The 21,038-nt window shown below is 47.8% G+C and overlaps 1 protein-coding gene, 1 long non-coding RNA gene and 1 pseudogene across 9 annotated transcripts in view; 2 read left to right on the forward strand and 1 right to left on the reverse strand.

Annotated features, from left to right (window-relative positions):
- The window catches only part of LOC147575369 (uncharacterized), a 473,279-nt gene that overhangs the window by 303,085 nt on the left and 149,156 nt on the right, over positions 1-21,038 (forward strand). The gene's annotated exons all lie outside the window — the stretch shown is intronic.
- LOC147575371 (immunoglobulin lambda variable 5-52-like) overlaps positions 1-21,038 on the reverse strand; it is a 447,861-nt pseudogene that overhangs the window by 290,666 nt on the left and 136,157 nt on the right. The window lies entirely within an intron of this gene.
- Positions 599-13,546, forward strand: LOC112870218 (PRAME nuclear receptor transcriptional regulator). 7 transcript variants are annotated; one of them, XM_086681992.1, is made up of 7 exons: positions 599-1,455; positions 2,143-2,191; positions 2,806-2,936; positions 8,915-8,978; positions 10,228-10,547; positions 10,961-11,569; positions 12,658-13,546. In XM_086681992.1, the coding sequence occupies exons 4-7, from the start codon at positions 8,946-8,948 to the stop codon at positions 13,232-13,234; spliced, it is 1,539 nt and encodes a 512-aa protein (XP_086538118.1). In that variant the 5' UTR covers positions 599-1,455; positions 2,143-2,191; positions 2,806-2,936; positions 8,915-8,945; the 3' UTR covers positions 13,235-13,546. The 7 variants fall into 7 exon arrangements, with proteins under 7 accessions (XP_086538118.1, XP_086538119.1, XP_086538121.1 ...); XM_086681993.1 differs by having other exon boundaries at positions 2,827-2,936; XM_086681995.1 differs by lacking the exon at positions 599-1,455 and adding an exon at positions 4,992-5,044 and having other exon boundaries at positions 2,029-2,191.

Here is a 21,038-nt window from a genome sequence, read left to right on the forward strand (position 1 = left end):
CAATGGTGTTCTTGTTTTGGGGTCTTTTTTTTTTTTTCTTTCAGTTTTCGTCCTAAACTTAATGAGCCAGAGACTGAGTATATCTGCCTGAGGGTTGCATCAGTAGCACTCAAGGACAAATGTTTGTTGAAGGAGTGCAGAAGACCAGAGGAAGGAGAGGCTGAGTGTCTCCAGATCCAAGCACGAAAAAATTGAGTTTTAAATTAGCTCTGTTCTAGATGACTACAGTAGATCCAATGGGAATCAAGGCAATGACCTCATTTGCATGCACCTGTGTATTCACACACTCTCTTCAGCTCTGCTATACCTCACAGGCATAGGGATATCTGGGGGAATGGCAAGGTAGACCCACAAAAACCACCCAGCCTTTACTTCCCTGTTACTCTCAGCCACCAGGACCTTCCTGCGGCCTGTGGTAACAGATTTAGGACCCTCTACATGACCAAGGCACAATGCCCGACCCTACCTCCCTTTCCAGAAAAAACACAATCTCAAAGTGTGAGGAGGTATAGTCCTTTAGGCCAGTGTGAAGGAGGCATGGGGCCTCCCCCTTGTACTTATTTTTTTTTTTAATGTTTATTTATTTATTTAGAGAGAGAGAATGAGACAGAGGCAGAGAAAGACTCTCAAGCAGGTTCCATACTCTCAGCATGGAGCCAGGGCTCGATCTCACGACCCTGAGATCGTGACCCAAGTCGAAATCAAGAGTCCCACACTTAACTGACTGAGCCACCCGGGCACCCCTTGTACTTCCTTTTCTTTTTTTTAAAGTTTATTTATTTTGAAAGAGAAGGTGAACAGGGGAGGAGCAGAGAGAGAGAGAGAGAGAGGGAGAGAGAGAATATCGAGCGGGCTCTGTGCTGCCAGCACCAGAACCTGCAGGGCTGGATCTCAGTAACCTTGAGATAATGACCGACCTGAACCGAAACCGAGACCAGGAGTTGGACGCTTAACGGATTGTGTCACTCAGGCGCCCCCTTCTTTTTTTAAATTGAAGTACAAGCTACCTCCGCTTTGCTCTTAACCCCTCTCTTTTCACCGGGAAAGGATCCTCAACCATCTGGGTCTTGCCATCTCCCCAGAAGCCCGACTTTTCTTCTCCCAAACGGACTGACCGGAAGCAGGTGCTCAAACCAGACACCGGCCTTGGAAACACAGGTCTTGTAACCATTCGGGCTGCCAGATCCCCAGTGCCCCCTGGTGGCCCCTGACGCAGAATCCTAAGGGTGAAGGGGCCACAGCGCTGAGAGACGCCGACCACCAGACCACCGGTACCGGGCGGTGCCTATCCATCCCTCCTCGGCGGCCTTGACCTCCCCGCTTCTCACGACCGCCCTCCCACATTTTCAGCCTTCTGGTCTAGTCCTGACTTTATCAAAAGTTATTTGTTGCTGAAAGAGAGGAAGCCTACATTTAGGAGTAGTGAAAGCTGAGATCATCCGAGGACTGGGGGAGGTAAGTAGTGCAAACCCAAGAATCTGGCTTCTGAAAAAGCTCTGGAAAACCAAATTCGGGGGGTGGGGGGAGACTGAAGAAAGCACACCCCAGAGAGAGGACGATCTAATCAAACCCCAGCTGGGGTCTCCTCTGCCGCAGGGGTTACATAAACGGTAAAGTCCAGGGAGTAGGAGACATTGGAGTGGCCAAGGGCCAAAACATGTTTTCTAGATAAGGAGGTGGGAGTGGGGCGAGAAGCCTCGCTCAGGGCCCCGGCACCCCACATCCCGCTCCGGGGTGGGGAGTTCCAGGCCTCGAGCCTCTCCTCCGTCCCAAAGGCCTCCTTCATCCCACTCCAGCCCCATCCCCCACTTCCTTTACCGCATCCGACCCTCCATACCCCGTGGAACCCACCCTTATCGTCCCCATCTCTCATCCCCCACCGCGACTCTCGTGCCCCCCACTCTCCCCCCTCGCAGCCAAGTGGGCGTGGCCACAGGCACCACCCCTCCCCATCTTGCATCCTCTCTAGCTCATTAAAATAAACCCCTTCTGGACTCCCTGGGCGACCCCACTCGTGATCCTAAGATCTCGTGAGATTTTGCCCTGGAAGGAAAGAGAAACCGGGATTGGTCAGATAAGGCTGTTTGCGGAGGCTGAGCTCAGTGCAGTTTTGCTGAGTCATTGCGCGTCCTTTCCTTCCAGCCTCTGTGCGCGGGAGACCTCGTGGCCCAGTGCGCGGTCTGCAGAAAACGTAAGTTCAAGCCCCGGATCCTCCGCTTTCTCTTAGGGTGACCTTGGACTAATCGCTGGTTAGCACTCCCCCTCCACCAATTCCCGCCCCTATTTTTTATCTGAAAAGTGAATTATCAAAACGGAGGGTTGAAGTGAAGACCGAACAACATGCTCTGGCTCAGGTCAGGCTACGCCACCTGCTTCGTAAAAGTGGCCGTGGTTATGAGTCTCAAACGTAATAATTCATCGAACTCGGGCGTCTGCGTTTATTGTTTGATCTCATTAGCTGGATGGGTATGCACTTGAAATGGGGTGGCTTTTCTAGGAATCTGGCCCTTCTGGAAGTGCCAGGGTATGGGGGGACAGAAGAAGGGGCAGAAACGTGGTCTGTGTCTTCGCGGGAAGGGTTGCTTTTGACTGACCACAGGGTCTGCCACTCCAGATTGTTCTCTGGTTCAGCTCATGAGAAATTGGTAGTCGGATTTGGAGATTAGAGGGCTTCCCCCCCCCCCCCCATCGGGCAGGACCGGGTCTCAAGTATTCAATTTCCTCAGCAGTGTTCGCTGAGATTTTCATAGGAGCCCGTGGCTTGCTCAATACACGTGTTAACACACAGCCTCTTTGTTTCTCGAGCGTTTTGGTTCTTGCTCTCAGACTTGGGTAGATAACAGGTGACTGAGACGTTAGGAGACCAGGGACACCAAGTATTGGAGGACCTTGAGGCCGGTCTGAGCCAGACCACAGTGGACAGAAGACATCTTCAGGTAAGCTGCCCCCCCCCGCCCCCCTGAACCATCTTAGGTGTTTGGAAAAGCCCTGTTGTTACCTCTGTTCTTATCTTGGAGGAGCTGGATGGAGTCTGCATCTTGAGGCTGCTCAAGAGGGGAGGAAGATGCAGAAGGAGCTTTTATTTTTTTCCAGTCATTTCCCCAGTGGAGCATTTGTCCTGTTGCTTTCTTATTAGAAGGAACTGTCTTGTGCTGGGGGCTCCATTCCCAAAGCCACGGTAATGTTTCACAACCTCTGCTTGGGGGCAGGAGCAGGGCTGGCATCAGACCCTAGAGACTTGACTCCTGTTAGGTGTCAAGCAGGGACGGAGTGGGTGAGCCCAGGGAAGTTTTGGTCTCACTGCCCTGTGGGCTTGGGCCACTGGGGGTAAAGGGAAACTCCTTGAAAGAGAACAATAATAGTGCCCAGTTAGTGCTCCAGACAAATCCCAAGATCAGGGAGGCCATATGGCCTGACTTGAAACTGGAGAAGGGACGGAGGCCCCGGACAACCTCATGCATTGTGTCAGGCAGCACATGGGCATCCTTGATAGCAAGACACCTGGCTTATAAACCCAGAGTTACCGTGGCCTCCAGAGCAGGAAATGATGACCTTCCGTCCCAGAGCCACAGATACTAAGAGTGTATGTGTCAGAACACGCTGGGACCAGGACCCTGAGAGGAGGAGGACCTGCAAAGAGGAGAGGTCAAGGTGAAAGCCATGATTCCAGAGGAGATTGGGGCGGAGGGGGAGAGAAGGGTCAGCCCCGGGCGACCAGAATGTCTCCCCTCCTTAGTGTCCCTCACCTGTGCAGAGTGCCAGGAGGATGAGCAGAGCAGAACCCGGGCCACAGTGGAGATGTCGCAGAGGTCTACTTCCTGTGGCACCAGCGCCACCCTGGGCCCCCCTTCTTATCCCCTGCTTCACATGTGGCAGGGACCTGCGTGTGCCTCTGTACCTCAGATCCCGTGGGTGACACCCCATCAGTGAATTCTCTTACTTGCTCCTGCCGAGGGTGTGCAGGAGAGACGGGTTCTCGCAGGAGTTGTTCTGAGCCTGACTCAACCAGAGAGACAGAGCTGCTGAGCGGAGGTGCCTCTAGACAGTGAGCTCAGGCCTTTGCAGATTTCTTCCTGGGAATATTGCACCCCTCCCCAACCCATCCTTCTGGATGCCTGACAGGGCCCACAGACTCAGCTGGTACAGACCTGCTGACCCCATGAGTGGAATGTTCCCATTCTCAGGTGACTTCTCCATGCTCAGCACAGAGCCCGACACACAAGGCTCGATCTCCCAACCGTGAGATCATGACCTGAGCTGAAAGAAAGAGATGCTTAACCCACTGAGCTGCCTAAGCATCCCGACATTTTATGTCTTGAGAAAGTAGAGGCTAGAAAAGTGAACTGCTTTGGTAACTTCCTGAGTTCTACCAAACACGAGGAATTCTTTTTACTCATCGTTGTGATTGAGAATCCAGCTTCAAGTGCACAGTCCCCATCTCCCGCAGAAGTGTAAAGGGAGATTACAGCTATGACAAAGGGTTGAGGATACCCCGGGGGAACTGATCCTGGCAAAAACCTTCACACGAAAGGAATTCTCTCAAAAATATGTCATGGCGTTGAAAACACGAAGGATAAGATATCGGAAGCCTCCCCAAACTTAGAAGGCAGCATGATAGTTTGCCAGGGCACAGAAAAGATGCTCACTCTGTACCAAAAGTTATAGGAGAAGAACCATAAGCAATGTTAAAACCACTTTTGATACTTTTTTTTTTTTTACAGAGAAGGGATTTAATTTTTAGTGTTTAAAATCAGTGTACTAAATAAACAGTAGTTTTACTATTTTATTCATTTCTTAACATACTTGTAACTGATAGGAAGGGAATTCTTAATGGGTTAGCAAAAAATAATTTTTAAATTGTCACAGAAAAGCCATAAATTTGCCTGTGAATTGTTAAGGTGGCTTTGCATAGTTTCATCTTGCATGGTCACTTTTATGGCCCTGTTCTACCACACAAAGCAAAGTCAACCTGTGATTAACTTATTTTTCAGCTTGCTGCTTTTTCATTTGCTTACTCAATAGAATGCAAGATCCGTGACCCTCAGTAAGTGTTTTTGAGTAAATCACGGATTGAGAAGAGAGGATGTGTCTGGGTATGGGGCAAGGGGCCAGCTGGTCCGGAGACATCCCTGTGAACATGCTCCAGTGCCTCCTGTCAGGCCTCAACTTAGGGCATAGGGGATTTTTCCCACCAAGCGTGAGGCCAGTGTCCCTGGAACCCCGAGGATCATTGCTTCCTGTCCAGTAGAACAAATCCCAGTGGAAAGTGCCTGATAGCCTGATGCATCTGGCTTTACTGTGAGCTACCATGACCTTCTTATGGCTTGGAGTCCAAGATTTGAGGGTCGTGAGGCGCCTGGGTAGCTCAGTCGGTTGAGCGTCCAACTTCAGCTCAGGTCATGATGTCATTTCTTGTGAGTTCAAGCCCCGCGTCAGGCTCTGTGCCGACAGCTCAGAGCCTGGAGCCTGTCTTCGGATTCTGTGTCTCCCTCTCTCTCTGACCCTTCCCTGCTTGCGCCCTCTCTCTTTCTCTCTCAAAAATAAATAAAACATGGGGGCGCCTGGGTGGCGCAGTCGGTTAAGCGTCCGACTTCAGCCAGGTCACGATCTCGCGGTCCGTGAGTTCGAGCCCCGCGTCGGGCTCTGGGCTGATGGCTCAGAGCCTGGAGCCTGTTTCCGATTCTGTGTCTCCCTCTCTCTCTGCCCCTCCCCCTTTCATGCTCTGTCTCTCTCTGTCCCAAAAATAAATAAATGTTGAAAAAAAAATTAAAAAAAATAAAAATAAATAAATAAATAAATAAATAAAACATCAACAAAAATTTGTAATAAAAATAAAAAGTAAATAAAGATTTAAGGGTCAATTTGGTGACAGGGACACAGTTCCAGACCCCATTCTCTCTCCCTCCTCTCTCCTTCTTTCTCTCTCTCGCTGCCCCCCTGCCCCCCACAAAGCACAAATCTCAGTCAGTTGAGCTGTGATAGGTAAGGAGGCTGAAGAGCAAAATCCCAAGGAGCAGCCCAAGGGCTGAATGCCGAGGCTGGGGCCCTCACCTTCCCTCTAAATCTGTCACCTTTGCATGCAGGAATTGGCTTGCCACTTTCTCTCCCTCTCCCCATACTCTCCATTTGTCTGATTCTGTGCCCTTGGTCTGCAGTGACATGCAGGCGTGCACATTATCACACACACACACACACACAGCCACTGGCACCTTACTCAGGCGCACAGTGTCTCTAGGTGGTTTCAGACACCCTTTAAGGGACACAGCTCTGTGGGAGCCAGAAGACCTGGCCTCCTGTTATACTGTCATTTCCTCCTCTCCCTCCATTCTGGGCCCCACATGGGATGCTCTTGGCCTTTTCCTTTTTAGTCCCTTCTCCTGCCACCAGTCTGGAATGAGTCCTCCCCCACTGTGCCTCCAGAAACACTTCCTTAGAATTAACTGGCTAGATCCAGAGTGACCTGGACGTTGGACAGGTCCTCACTGGCAAGGAAGAAAGGAACAATCCCGTGTTTAGGTCTAGATGTCTCTGGATTTGAAGTGAAACCAGATCTTGTTGAGTACAGGAAGGGGCAGGGAGGGCCAAGAGAGAGACCTTTAATTTTTAAAAAGACCCAGAAGGCAAAATATTTCAGGGTAATAAGAGGTGTGACTCCAGGGGAAAATGTTGAAGATGTACTGGATGCCATGTGGAATCTTGTCTACCCGAGGGCGTCCTCAAGAAAGCCTGAGAGGGACTGACCCCTGTATCAGGACTGGGCTCCCAACTTCTCATTAGCCTGGCACCCCTGAAGACCAGTGGAGTTGGGGTCTTTCTCTGGAACTCAGGAAGTGTCTTTTGGCATTGCTGGGGGCCTCTTGGATCCAGAAAAACAGTTGGGCTTATTTTCTTTCTTCACCTTGTGGCTTGTCATGTCCTCCAAGATAGTGCTCAGTAGAATTGAGGAAAATGCCTTGATTTCCGTTGATACCAATGGAAAGGTGTTCCCCAGCATTGTAGCCACTCCCCAGGCTCTAAGAGAGGTGGGCTCACGTGCCAGGGACACAGAGCGGGCTTGCCCAGTTGGCACAGAAACATTCTAAAGACCCCAATAAGGTAGATGCTGTGGGATCCTAGTTGGAATTCTGTTGACTAGAAGGGGTGGGGGCAGGGCACCCACCCTGATGAGCCCAGGGGCTGCTCTGGCCTGTGTAGCAAATGAAGACCATGAGAACGGGTGACCAGGATGCAGTAGGAACATGCCTCAAATTCATGCCTTGGCCCTGGGAATTGTCCGGAGCCAGTCTTGATCCTGGGCAGGAAGGACGGTCTATCTAGATGTGCTCTTGGTGTCCCTGCTTCCAACCCCACAGCGTGTCCCCTGGTCCAACAGGCTTCTATCTATGTGGAGGTGAACAGAGGAGTGTCCCTTGCTTCACAAGGGAAGAGTGTTTGGTTCATACTAAACATTGTTAGATCTGAAGGCAATGGTCACTCCTGCCCCCTTGGATCTGGATACTGGGATCCCACAGACACTTCCCATACTTGGACTTCTGCAATTTTTCCTATTTTCCCAAGGTCCAGGTGAAGTCTGTCATCAGGCCTCTCTAACATTGAGATTGTCTGATCACTTGGTGGGGCAGATCCATCCAAATGCCTCCTCTGAGGGTGTCTACCAAGCTAATCCCTGTGTAGAGTTGAGTCCCGGATTCACTGGGCTAAAAATAAAATTACAGCGAACTTTAAATTTTCTGCAAAAGTTATTGAGGGTACTGGATGAAATGTTCCAGAGCACCATTTCTGTGTCCAGTGACAGCTCAATAATCAGGGACATTTACGATTATCTTTGTTGCCAGTTTCAGTCTCACAGCTCATTGGTAGCGGTGATTGCCTAGTGGCTAAAATGCCAAGAGAGCACATTCCAGTTTAACCCTATTTTATGCAGACGGGTAATAGTAATTTGGAGAAAGCAGTCTCCATGAAGATACTAAAATGGAGAACATTGTGGAGAGAATCCCAGTCTCCTCGCCAGTAGTATTTAAGAATTGTTTGGGCATCACCATGCAAGGAGTAAAGAATAGCCTGGAGAATTCTTTATGGGGGGAGATGTTCTCACTCTGTGTGTTCCGAAACCACCAATGTGTGATCCAGCCCAGCATGGGAATCATCTCTAAATTTGGCAGATCCTTAAATGTCAAATATAGCTTCAAATTTTGTAGGGAAAAGTGTTGGTATTTGTGCACGAAACCTAATATGGAGAGTGGGGGAAAGTTTTCCTGTTCCTAATGGTGCTTTCCCAGCAGAATGGGAGTAACTAAGAAGCTTAGGGACAGAGCCACAAGGAGCTTTTTGAAGTTGCATTTATATTAGTTGTTTCCTAGGATTGAGGAAACAGCAGTTGTCAATATATACCTGGGAAGGGGCCTTTGGAGATCACATTTAGGGCCGAGGCCTCCGTGAAATGCCTAGACCTGATCGGCCTTTGAAAAGTCAGGTTCTGGAAGAGGATACCTGAGCCTAAAGAGAAAGTCTTCTGGTGGCAGCTTCTTGATGACAAGGCTACGTGTGTTTTAGCTCACGCTTATTTCTCTCCCTGCCTCTAAGACCCCAAAGAGCCCACGGCCTTCACCCCTCAGTGGCTGTCAGAATTGGACTAGTCCTGTCCCCGATTTGGTTGCCAGTACTGTTCAAATACCCAGCCCCTCCCTTCTTCTGGCCAACCCCTGGTTGTAATTCTGACTTGAACTCCTTCAGGGAAGCCTTGACCGTCAAAATATGGAAGACCAGCAATTCTTCAATTGTACCACTGTTCCTTTGTGAATAGACACACAGTTTGTGGTTTTAGGTAATACAAAGTTTAAGTGCCTATGTGATATTCTGGAAGTTTATTTTATTTATTTTTTTCTTTTGGGACAACACCACTGTCTGAATAAAGCTGTCTTAACTCGAACATTTGAATTTTTGTGATGTGGCCAAAACTCCCCCAAGTGTACCTCCAGGTTGGTTTTCTTTCTTTTTCTTTCATGAATGGGGCATATGATTCAGTCAGTTGTATAGAGAAAGTCAGAAACCCAATCTGGATTAACTGGATGGAGATCCAGTGATAAGATTGTGCTTTCAGTTGGAAATTGAAATGTTAGCTAGAATTTGAAAAGGGGGGGTGAGGCCAGAAAGGCCTATAATATTGCTTCTGAGGAGCCAGCCGAGAGACCCAGAGGTCTGGAGCAGTAGAGTGCCGCCTGAAGTCCGAGCCGATGGTCCCCTGCGCCATGCCCCATCGTGGGGAGGCAGCAGCCGCAGGCTGGGACACTGCCATCACACTGCCCTCAGCCGTGTTGTATGAACAAGTAGGCTTTGCTTTTGCCTCGGAATACAGTTTAGCCTTAATCTCAAACCTTTTGATTTCTGCTTTGGTGTCTAGGCCATTTTACAGACATTTACAATATTTCTTAATCAAATAGCTTTTTTTTTGGGAAATGAAAGACATCTAGTTAGTTGGACTTTTTTGATGATGTTTTAAATTTTAAACATTTAGTTCGTGTTTGGCAATTATAGTTCATAAAATTTATTGTTTTGTGATTTTACTAGTTAGAGCTTTTTTTTTAGAAAAATAAACTAAAAGCTTGAAAAATATTCCATAGGAAAAAAAAATACTCCATAGAGTATTTTTAGAAGTGGAGGCTTTGTTCTCAATATGAGCTATAAACAAAATGTTTCTCTAAACAAAATGGTAATTTTCTTATTTGTAGGAGAGACATAATAAAATCATTTGGGGAATAGTGTATTTTTTTCATCTCCAACTACCACATGCTTTAGAACATTGTTATGCCACTTTTACACTTGAAAATTTTTTAAAGGACGTAATGGTACTTACTGTACGGACGTTCTTTAATCTTTCCCGTCTGGGTTGATTGTTAGAGCTGAGGAGGGGGTTATGCTGGGCCACGTGGCATTCCTTGTTCCTCTGTACTTTCAGTCCTCAGGTTATAATCATCAACTTTTCTCAAAAAAGGATGGGGCCAGTGGTTATCTGTTCTCCCATCAAGGCCTGGTAAGATGCTCATTCTGGCTCCCGCACAGGCAGAACTGTGGCTTTGCAGCCACGTAGCAGAGAATGGAACTGGGGTAAACCGAGGACTCCCCAGCTATTGTCAGAACAGTGATTTTGGCTTTGAATTCATTTCTCTCAAGGCTGGAGGGATAATGGGGTTGCTCATACTTAGCCTTGTTCCCTGGATGTTTCGCCAGGATTCTTTTCAGAGCAGATTCATCAGGATGAGCCTCCCGGCCCCACCCAGACTCGTGGATCTGGCAGGTCAGAGCCTGCTGAAGGACCAGGCCTTGGCCATCGCTGCTCTGGAGGTGCTGCCCATGGAGCTCTTCCCACCGCTGTTCACAGCGGCCTTCACTGGGAGGTACACTGAGACCCTGAAGGCGATGGTGCAGGCCTGGCCCTTTGCCTGCCTTCCTCTGGGGGCCCTGATGAAGGAGCAGCAGCCTCACCAGGAGATCTTTCAAGCTGCGCTGGATGGACTCGACGTCCTGCTTGCCCAGGAGCCTCGGCCCAGGTGAGGGTGATCCCATAGCTTGAGAGGCCCTCGGGGTCCCAGCTCTTGCTTGGGGTCAGGGAGAGTACAGGGCCACAGGGTAGGCCAGGGGCTTCTGCTGGTGCCAGTGAGGAAGCTCAGAGCTGTCTTGGTGCCATCGCTGGGGTCACTCTTGGAACAGGCTGTGCACACATAGAGCTGATTGAGATGCAGAGGTGACCAAAGAAGCAGGTGCCTGACCCTTCTTCATGGCAGTTAAAGGTGCTACAAGTGGGGAGCGGGAAGGATCTCAGTAGCCCAAGGAGACACCGACATACAGAGTATGGACTAAAAGTACAGGCCAGATGTCTGGGCCTCGCCTGGATTCTGAGACTCATGGTCGTATTCCCCGTTGATCTGAAAGCTTCTCGGTCTGTCTCCCATCTTCCCTGCAGGAGGTGGAAACTTCAGGTGCTGGATTTACGGAAGAATGCTCATCAGGATTTCTGGACCGTGTGGTCTGGGACCAGGGCCAGTATATACTCCCTGTTGGAGCCAGAGGTGGCCCAGCCCGTGAAGAAGAGGCAAAAAGTAGATAGTTGCAGGCCAGGGCCCAAGCAGACCTTGGCTCCTGTGGAGGTGCTTATCGATCTTTGCCTCGAAGAAGGCACCCCTGATGAGTCTCTCGCCTACCTCATCCGGAAAGTCAAGCAGGGCAAAGGTCTGCTGCACCTGTGCTGTAAGAAGCTGAAGATTTTCGCCATGCCGATGCAGAACATTAAGAAGATCCTGAAAATGGTGCAGCTGGACTCTATCCAGGATTTGGAAGTGAATTGTACCTGGAAACTGTCCACCCTGGGGAAGTTTGCTCCTCACCTGGGTCAGATGGGCAATCTGCGTAGGCTCCTCCTCTCCCACATTCACATGTCTGCCCACTCCACCCCCACGAAGGAGGAACAGTGTGTCAGCCAGTTCACCTCTCAGTTCCTCAGGCTGCACTACCTTGAGGAACTCTATTTGGACTCTATCTCCTTCCTTAAGGACCGCCTGGACCAAGTGCTCAGGTGAGGGATGGTGAGGTTTCTTGGCAGACGGGCACAAGCCCTTTTTCATTCCAGTAAACAGGAAGGGGCGTCTGCCGCGTGCCTGCCGTTTGACAGTGCCGGAGGGCAGGAGTCACTGAAGGTCCACACACGGCCATGACGTCCCCATGCATGTTGTCACATAACCTCCCAGATGAAGGTTGGAGGTATGAACTAAAATACACACTCCTCGAAGGGACTCCTCACTAGGAATCTGTATATGGGGGGGTTGGGGGCAGGTGAGTGTGCCTTTGAGAATTCTTCCTGAGAAAACGATGCCTGAATGATGATGGTCAAAACTAATTAAAAAAAAAAATAACTAAACCTGAGGGAGTTGATGAAGGGAAAGCGTATCCCGATGTGAGGTTTCAGATCGCAAGCTCTGTGCTCGGCAGCTTTGACAACGCGAGCCTCTCCCTCCAAACCTGCCTCCCATCCCTGGCAGTAAAGGGTTGCTCTGGGGTCCACATCCAGAGGAGATGCCTGATTCTGGGCACGAGTGGGAGGGAGCAGAAATGCGGAACGGTGTCAAGTCAGATCCTTTGGGCTGCGTGCTGCCAGACCTTGCCCGCGTTAGCCCTTCATGCCCATTTCCCATTGGCCTCATGCAAACGGGTCCCAGCGACGGGTCTGAGCAGCGGCCAGAAGGAAGCCTGAGTTGAAAGCATTTCTAGTCCTGTGGCCCAGTACTAGATTTCAGTGGTTCCCTTCCTTACTTGAGACACGGGGCCGGGCTTCCCTTTTGAGTGCCTCTCGTTCTCCATTGATCTGTGCTTACAATACCTCTGAAGGGCGTGCTGTGCTCCACTTGCCAGCAGAGGGGATGTTTGAGGTTTCGTTCACTTTGACCAAGTTACCCAGCACATAAGTGATGGAGAAAGGACTCCACTGAAATATGGATTGACTTGAGTGCCTTTTTTCCGCACTCGGCATCCTGGGGCTTGACCATTGTCTGTGACGCATTGGGTTTTGGTGGAGTGGGCCTCTCTTCCCTCAAGGCCTGGGTCATCCCCACGTCCCTCCGCCTGCCACCTCCATCCCCTAGAACTAACTGCTCTGTCTCTTCCCAGCTGCCTGAAGACCCCCTTGGAGACTCTGTCAATAACTAATTGCCTGCTTTCGGAATCAGACTTGACGCATCTGTCCCAGCACCTGAACGTCAGTCAGCTGAAGGACCTGGGTCTCAGTGGGGTCAACCTGACCTGTATGAGTGCCGGGCCCCTCCAAGTTCTGATAGAGAGAGCCTCTGCCACCCTCCAGGACCTGGACTTAGATGAGTGTGGGATCATGGACTCCCAGTTCAGTGCCATCCTGCCTGCCCTGAGCCACTGCTCGCAGCTCATGACTTTCAGTTTCTGTGGAAACCCCATCTCCATAGCTGTCCTGGAGGACCTGCTTCACCACACCGTCGGGCTGAGCAAGCTGAGTCACGTGCTGTATCCCGCCCCCCTGGAGAGTTACGAGGATGTCCGTGGCACCCTCCACCTGGGCAGGCTTGCCCACCTGCATGCCAGGCTGAAGCAGATGCTGCAGGAGCTGGGGCGGCCTAGCATGGTCTGGTTCAGTGCCAACCCCTGTCCTCATTGTGGCGATAGGACCTTCTATGACCCGGAGCCCATTCTCTGCCCCTGTTACATGCCTGTGTAGCTGGATGCGTGTATCCCAGGCCTCGTTCTGGGCACTTGGATGCTGAAGCCCAGGCATAAGTGTTTCTTGACAGAACACAGAAGCCACAGTTTGAGACACCTGCCCAATGTAAGCAGCGAAAGGAAGGGTGACCGGGGAGGGGGGGATGTTGACCTGGGAGTTAATGGGATCTTCGGGGAGACGCATTTAGAGCATTAGAAGTATTAATCTGAATTTCTAGAGGGAGATTCGAGTTTGGGAGGTAGATGTGGGAGTTATCCCTGAATGGATGGTTGTAAAGCAGTGGTCAGAAATAAAGAGCCTCAATATCAACCATCTGGTGTCCTCTGTGCTACGTTAAGCTTATTCTGCAGTTTAAGCCTTGGGAATCTGCAGTTACTGGTTAAACAAGAAGGTACGGCATCTGTGATGCACAAACGCTAAACTGGGTGAGGTTCGGTCCCAGGAGTTCACGGCACCATTTGTCATTCCTTCATTTGGCTCTTGTGTCTGGTGCATCTGTTACCTTCTCACTTACTTCCATGGCTATTTAATTGGTCAACACACGCACGGTGCATCCTCAGGGCCCAGAACATACTAAGTGGCCAGTGGTGCACTGGAGGAAAAGTGCTTTTCGGAGGCTCCCACTGCTCACTCTGCCAAGGCTCTGTACTCGAGCACTCCTCACCAGTGGATCCAGTGGATCCATAGTCTCCACCCCTGGCCTTTGGATGCACCAAGACACGGCTTCACTGTGCACAAGTCAGGTCCCCAGTACTAGAGGGGACATCACCCTGAAGATGAGTCAGAGCCTTTGGGCCTCACCAGCCCATGACTGTCTTCCCACCAGGGCCAACCCTTTATAGAATTCAACTAACTGTGGTCAGTAAAAACATCTAAATTCCTTTTAGCAAAATAAGATCATGTAGACCTATGACATTGGTTTAATATTTGTTTCCCACGTCGGGGCGCCTGGGTGGCGCAGTCGGTTAAGCGTCCGACTTCAGCCAGGTCACGATCTCGCGGTCCGTGAGTTCGAGCCCCGCGTCAGGCTCTGGGCTGATGGCTCAGAGCCTGGAGCCTGTTTCCGATTCTGTGTCTCCCTCTCTCTCTGCCCCTCCCCCGTTCATGCTCTGTCTCTCTCTGTCCCAAAAATAAATAAACGTTGAAAAAAAAAATTTTTTTAAAAATATTTGTTTCCCACGTTAAAAATATGACCTGTGTTTGTGGGGCTAGGTGATGTCAATGCAAGATTGACCACCTCCCCAGAAAATCTGCCTTCCTCCCCATCAAGGTGGTAAGCCAACCCTGACCAAGGAAGATGCTGTGGATTTGGGTTCCAAGAGTGAGTAAACCCTTACCAAGCCCTGGGGTGCACTTTGGTGGAAGCTGGTATATGTCTGACTTTGGAATTGGGGGTGTGCAGGGCCACCCTGTGAGATGAACCATCCAAATGAAAAGAAGATGTCCTACTGTGGGGTCAGACCCCATGCTCAATGGGCAATTGGCTCTCCAGTGAGCAAGAAGGCTCCCTGTCCTACACCCCTGCGTCCTGGCCCTAGGCTTCCTCATCTCCCTCACTGCATGGGCAAAATATTTTGGGAGGCCACACACTAAGGCCCGGGGCAGGGCTCCATCTGAACGTTTCCTTGAGTATGAGGAAGTACTCTCTGCTCTCATTCCAGTGCCTCTCATTCAGTGCTAGCACTCTGTGTGTGTGTGTGTGTGTGTGCATGCACTGCTGTCTTTGCTAGGCATCAGCAACTTCTTATTTTGCCACACACACAACTGGCCCTTCTCCATTCTCCTCCTGTAGCAGTTACCCTGTTCTGCCTTCCATCCTCCTACCCTACACCTTGTAAGAAAGAACCAGAAATGGGCCCATCAGCTTATGGGACACACTTTGCCATTTCCGAGAGAATAGAAAATGCAAAAACCTGTATAACAGTATGTTCAAAAAAAGGGGGGGGTCAATAAAAGGCCTCACCTTTTCCTGATGTGCACCCTGTTTCAGCGTCCCTGACATGGACCCTGTAATTACAGGGACTATTCTCCAGAATGGGAACCAGCAGCTTTGGAATTTGAGAAAAATAGACTGTCTTAGAGGAAGAGCAAAAAGCAGAGCATCACGTGACCTCAGCACTGGGTTCCTCAACCACAAAACAGAGACAGTAATACTCCAAAGCAGCCTGGTGAGATTTACCTATGGGGCTAACTTAATGCAAAGCACTCATAGAAGTGCCCTGTTCATGGATGGCCCCGTGCAGGAGAGTGATATTTATAGCTGCCCAACATGGTAAAGGAAGAAAAAAGTCAACACTGCATCTTACTTTTCTTTGTTTTTTAAAATTTTGATAGCGAGCTGGGGAGGGGCAGAGAGAGATTGAGAATCCCGAGCAGGTGCTGCACTGTCAGCACGGAGCCTGATGCAGGACTCAAACTTAAGAACTGTGAGCTCAAGAACCCAAATCGAGAGTCAGTTGCTTAATCTACTGAGCCACCCAGGCACCCACTGCATCTTGCTTTTATTTTATTTATTTATGTATTTATTTTTAAATTTTTTTAATGTTTATTTATTTTTGAGAGAGATAGAGACAGAATGTGAGTGGGTTAGGGGCAGAGAGAGAGGGAGACACAGAAGCAGAAGCAGGCTCCAGGCTCTGAGCTGTCAGCACAGAGCCCGACGCAGGGCTTGAACTCACAAGCTGTGAGATCATGACCTGAGCTGAAGTCGGACGCTCAACCGACTGAGCCACCCAGGTGCCCCTGCATCTTGCTTTTAAAGCAGGGTGCCCTACAGTCAGGACCCTGTTTGGCTTGGACACGTCATCTGAGAGAGAAATCTGGCAGGATTATTTACTCAGAATTTAGACTTTGCCATAAAAATATTCAAAGAGCATAGTACCAAGGCAAAGAGGTTTTTAAAAGTTGGGTTTATCTGGAGAGAGTTCTCATCAGTAAGGATGGCCATACAAGCTGTACGGGGAGGTAGTGACTGCTGGTGGCAGGGGGCCCACATAGATGGAGGCCCCATTGGGGGACAGAGGAGTCTCCAGGTCATTAGAAAGCAAGCAGTGGGAGTATGGTGCACACAGAAGGTTCTTGGGTATTAATTCACCTCGGAGCTGTCTGCTGTGCACAGAAGGTAGATTAGATTTAGGGCAGCTGGGGAATAAGAGCATGAGAGGGAAGAATGTGGACAGAAAAGAGTCAGAGCACAATCTCATATAGCAAGCCTGGGAAATCATCGAGAGGCCGAAAAGATACTGAAAGATGACCCAAGGCCTAGGCAGAATGAAAATATCTAATAATTCTCAGAGACAGAGTTGGGGAAAAGAGCTATTTTCTAATGCCAGCAAGAAATGTTGACCCACAATCCAGAAGAGTATTAGGGATCCAAATCATTGGTACTACTACTAATAAGGGTAAGGATGCAGTGGCCATACAATTAGAAAGAGAGAGAAATAGCCCAGACTCTGCCACCGACATGAAATCATTGTGAAAAGCATATTTTCATCACCTGACCAATCTCATATTTTACTGGTGATCTGGGGCCATGAAACTTAAAAAAGGAATCAGCTAAGCAATGGAAGGCCCCTCAGGCTGAGCTGAATTCTGGTTTGAGATTCATTTGCTACTCCCAAGAGAGAACTTCAGCATGAAGAGGAGACAAACCTGAGGTTCTCACAGGAGGATGTTGGTCCATTTAAGAGTTGGAGAGATTAATTTAGAAAGAGTAGAAGAACAAGGAGAGGTGACCCGGTATTTGGATAAGCAGAATTTAATATGACAAGGCGGGGCCTCAGAGGGCTGGAGCACAAAGCCATTGCTCACAGAACTTTCTCCAATATTTTCTTCAATAGATCTTCCAATCTCTAGAAAGACAGAGCAGGGACACGAGTCCCTGAGTCTGTGTCATGGGCAACTGCAGACTATGGAAATGCAGGCCATCAGCACTGTGTGGATCCTAAACGTGCCAGAGTAGGTTTCAAATGAGATGCACAAATGCCTGGTCGATCCTGGTGTCTGTCAAACCTCTTCAGGCCCTATTCACTCATGGCCCTGGTGAGCACCTGTACAGCTTTCTTCTAGTCCACAGCCTATTTGACATTTTGAAAATTAATAAAGAGAAACTTCACTAAATGAGAGGTTCCCCAGAAAGGGGACCTCTCATGCCTAGCATTTCTTGGAGCCCATTGCACGCCACAGACGCAACAGGAAGAGACCTACCTTCTAGTCCCAACAGGAAGAAGAGGATGCTTTACTACCAGCAGCAGGAGGAAGGAAGATGTTCTCCTCCCCGCCCTTCCCCATCCCCTCCCTCCCCTGCAACAGCCCAGCCAATGGGAGACAGTCCCAACTCAGCCAATGAAAAGTCACTATACTTTTAACTCCTAGTTTACTCCAATGGACTTTTTGTTTATAAAAACCCTTCCCAGCACCCACCCCACCTTTCCTCTATATAAGAATATTCCTCTGCTTTGTTCTCCAGACTTGCCTATGATTTCGCCACAGCATCCTTGTCCTGGATTGCAATTCTCTGCTATTCCCAAATAAACCCATTTCACTGATAAAAATAACTGTTTCTCTCCTTCCTTACTCCCTTCCTTTCTTTTCTTTCTTAGTTTATGTATTTATTTTGAGACACACAGAGAGAGAGAGAGTACAAGCGAGGAGAGGGGCAGAGAGAGAGGAGAGATTCCCTAGCAGAGCCTGACGTGGGGCTCAAACCTACGAACCATGAGATCATGACCTGAGCTGAAAGTAAGAGTCAGACTCTTAACAGACTGGACCACCCAGGCACCCTGCACTTCAGGCTGCTTGAGAAAACTTGGTTAATCATGATAAATGGTTAGTCACTTAAGTGAAAAAATTAGGCCAGTATATAATATAAATTACATTGCTGAGTTTTGCAAGTTGAATATTCTATATGAAATATGCAATGGGCTCAATTGTGTTCCCTCAAAATTTGTATGTTGAAGTCCTAACCCCTAGTACTTCTGAGTGTAACTACATTTGGACATAAAATGATGTCATATGGGTGGGCCCTAATCCAATATGACTGACGTCTTTATAAGAAGAAAAGATTAGGGCACAGACACCCTCAGAGGAAAGACCACATGTGGACATAGTAAGAAGGCAGTCATCTGCAAGCCAATGAGAGGGGCCTCAGGACAAACCAACCCTGCTGGTCCACCTTGACCATGGACTTCTAAATCCAGAACTGTGCAAAAATAATTTTCTGTTATATAATTGATCCATTCTGTGATATTTTGTTATAGCAGCCCTGGCAAACTAATACATGATGTTTGCTGAAATGATTCAAGTCATTTCAAAAATACTAATGGGCACTTTCACCCTTGACATCAAGCCAGCTTAATTCACCAGGGGGAAAAACAGTTCAATAGACAGAATTTTGTTTCTATCACAAGGCACTGATGTGGTAATGGTAATGGTAATGATGTGGTAGTGAAAACAATAATTGCATACCAAACATAACAAGTGCAGCTCTTTAGTTATCTATTGCTACAAAACAGTATCCCAGAACTTAGTAGCTTAAAACAACTATAAATATTTCTTACTTCACACTTGCTGTGGCTTAGATAGGTGTTTCTGTCTCAGGATCTCTCATGAGGGTACACTATGAGGCCAGCATTACTTTGATTCCAAAACCAGACAAAAACCCACTAAAAAGGAGAAGTACAGACCAATTTTCCTGATGAACATGAATGCAAAAATTCTTAACAAGGTACTAACCAACTGGATCCAACAATACATTAAAAGAATTATTCACCACAATCAAGTGGGATTTATACCTGGGATGAAGGGCTGGTTCAATATCTACAAATCAATCAATCAATGTGATACATCACATTGATAAAAGAAAGGACAAGAACTACATGTTCCTCTCAATAGATGCCAAAAAAGCATTTGACAAAATATAGCATCCTCTCTTGATAAAACCCTCAAGAAGGTAGGGATAGAAGGGTCATACCTCAAGATCATAAAAGCCATATACAAAAGACCCACTGCTAATATCATCCTGCATGGGGAAAAACTGAGAGCTTTCCCCATGTCAGGAGCACTACAGGGATGTCCACTCTCACCACTGTTATTCAACATAGTATTGGAAGTCCTAGCCTCAGCAACCAGACAACACGAAGAAATAAAAGGCATCCAAATCAGCAAGGAGGAAGTTAAACTTTCACTTTTCACAGATGACATGATACTCTATATGGAAAATCCAAAAGATTACACCAAAAAAACCCTGCTAGAACTGACCCATGAATTCAGCAAATTTGCAGAATACAAAATCAGTGCACAGAAATCGGTTGCATTTCTATATAATGAAGCAGCAGAAAGAGAAATCAATGAATCGATCCGTTTTACAATTGCACCAAAAACCATAAAATACCTAGGAATAAATCTAACTAAAGAGGTGAAAAATCTATATGCTAAAAACTATAAAAAGTTTATGAAAAAAAATGAACAAGGCACCAAAATATGGAAAAAGATTCCATGCTCCTGGATAGGAAGAACAAATATTGTTAAGATGTCAATACTACCCAAAGACATCTTCATATTCAATGCAATCCCTATCAAAATAACACCAGAATTCTTCACAGAGCTAGAACAAATAATCCTAAAATTTGTATGGAACCAGAAAAGACCCCGAATAGCCAAAGCAATCTGGGAAAAGAAAACCAAAGCAGGAGGCATCACAATCCCAGACTTCAAGCTGTATTACAAAGCTGTAATCATCAAGACAGTATGGTACTGGCACAAAAACAGACACTCAGATCAGTGGAACAGAATAGAGAACCCAGAAATAGACCCACAAATGTATAGCCAACTAATCTTTGACAAAGCAGGAAAGAATATCCGATGGAATAAAGACAGTCTCTTCAGCAAATATTGTTGGGAAAATTGGAAAGCAACATGAAGAAGAATGAACCTGGACCATTTTCTTATACCATACACAAAAAGAAACTCAAAATGGATGAAAGACCTAAATGTAAGACAGGAAGCCATCAAAGTCCTAGAAGAGAAAGCAGGCAAAAACCTCTTTGACTTTGGCCAGAGCAGCTCATTACTCAACATGTCTCTGGAAGCAAGGGAAGCAAAAGCAAAAATGAACTATTGGGACTTCAACAAGATAAAAAGCTTCTGCATAGCAAAGGAAGAAATCAGCAAAATTAAAAGGCAACCAAAAGAATGGGAGAAGATATCTGCAAATGACATATCAGATAAAGTGTTAGTATCCAAAATCTATAAAGAACTTATCAAATTTAACACCCAAAATACAATCCAGTGAAGAAATGGGCAAAAGACAAGAGTAGACACTTCCAAAGAAGACATCCAGATGGATAACGGACACATGAAAAAAATGCTCAACATCCCTCATCATCAGGGAAATACAAATCAAAACCACAATGAGATACCACCTCACACCAGTCAGAAGGGCTAACATTAATAACTCAGGCAACAACAGATGTTGGTGAGGATGTGGAGAAAGAGGAACACTTTTGCATTGCTGGTGGGAATGCAAATTGGTGCAGCCACTCTGGAAAACAGTATGGAGGTTCCTCAAAGAAGTAAAAATAGAACTACGCTACAACCCAGCAATTGCACTACTAGGTATTTATCCAAAGGATACAGGTGTGCTGTTTTGAAGGGGCACATGCACCCTAATGTTTATAGCAGCACTCTCAACAATAGCCAAATTATGGAAAGAGCTCAAATGTCCATTGATGGATGAATGGATAAAGAAGATGTGGTATGTAGGTACAATGGAGTATTACTTGGCAATCAAAAAGAATGAAGT

The sequence above is a fragment of the Puma concolor genome, chromosome D3 (genome assembly GCF_028749965.1).
Source record: "Puma concolor isolate L17-30 chromosome D3, mPumCon1.1.hap2, whole genome shotgun sequence".
Lineage (NCBI taxonomy): Eukaryota > Metazoa > Chordata > Mammalia > Carnivora > Felidae > Puma > Puma concolor.

Bases quoted from the DNA above. Each gene is read 5' to 3' on its own strand.
- LOC112870218 (XM_086681992.1), top strand. From the start codon at position 8,946: ATGTGGCCAAAACTCCCCCAAGTGTACCTCCAG. The intron at 10,548-10,960 runs GTGAGGGTGATC...TCTTCCCTGCAG, and splicing joins GCCCAGGAGCCTCGGCCCAG to GAGGTGGAAACTTCAGGTGC. The intron at 11,570-12,657 runs GTGAGGGATGGT...GTCTCTTCCCAG, and splicing joins CGCCTGGACCAAGTGCTCAG to CTGCCTGAAGACCCCCTTGG.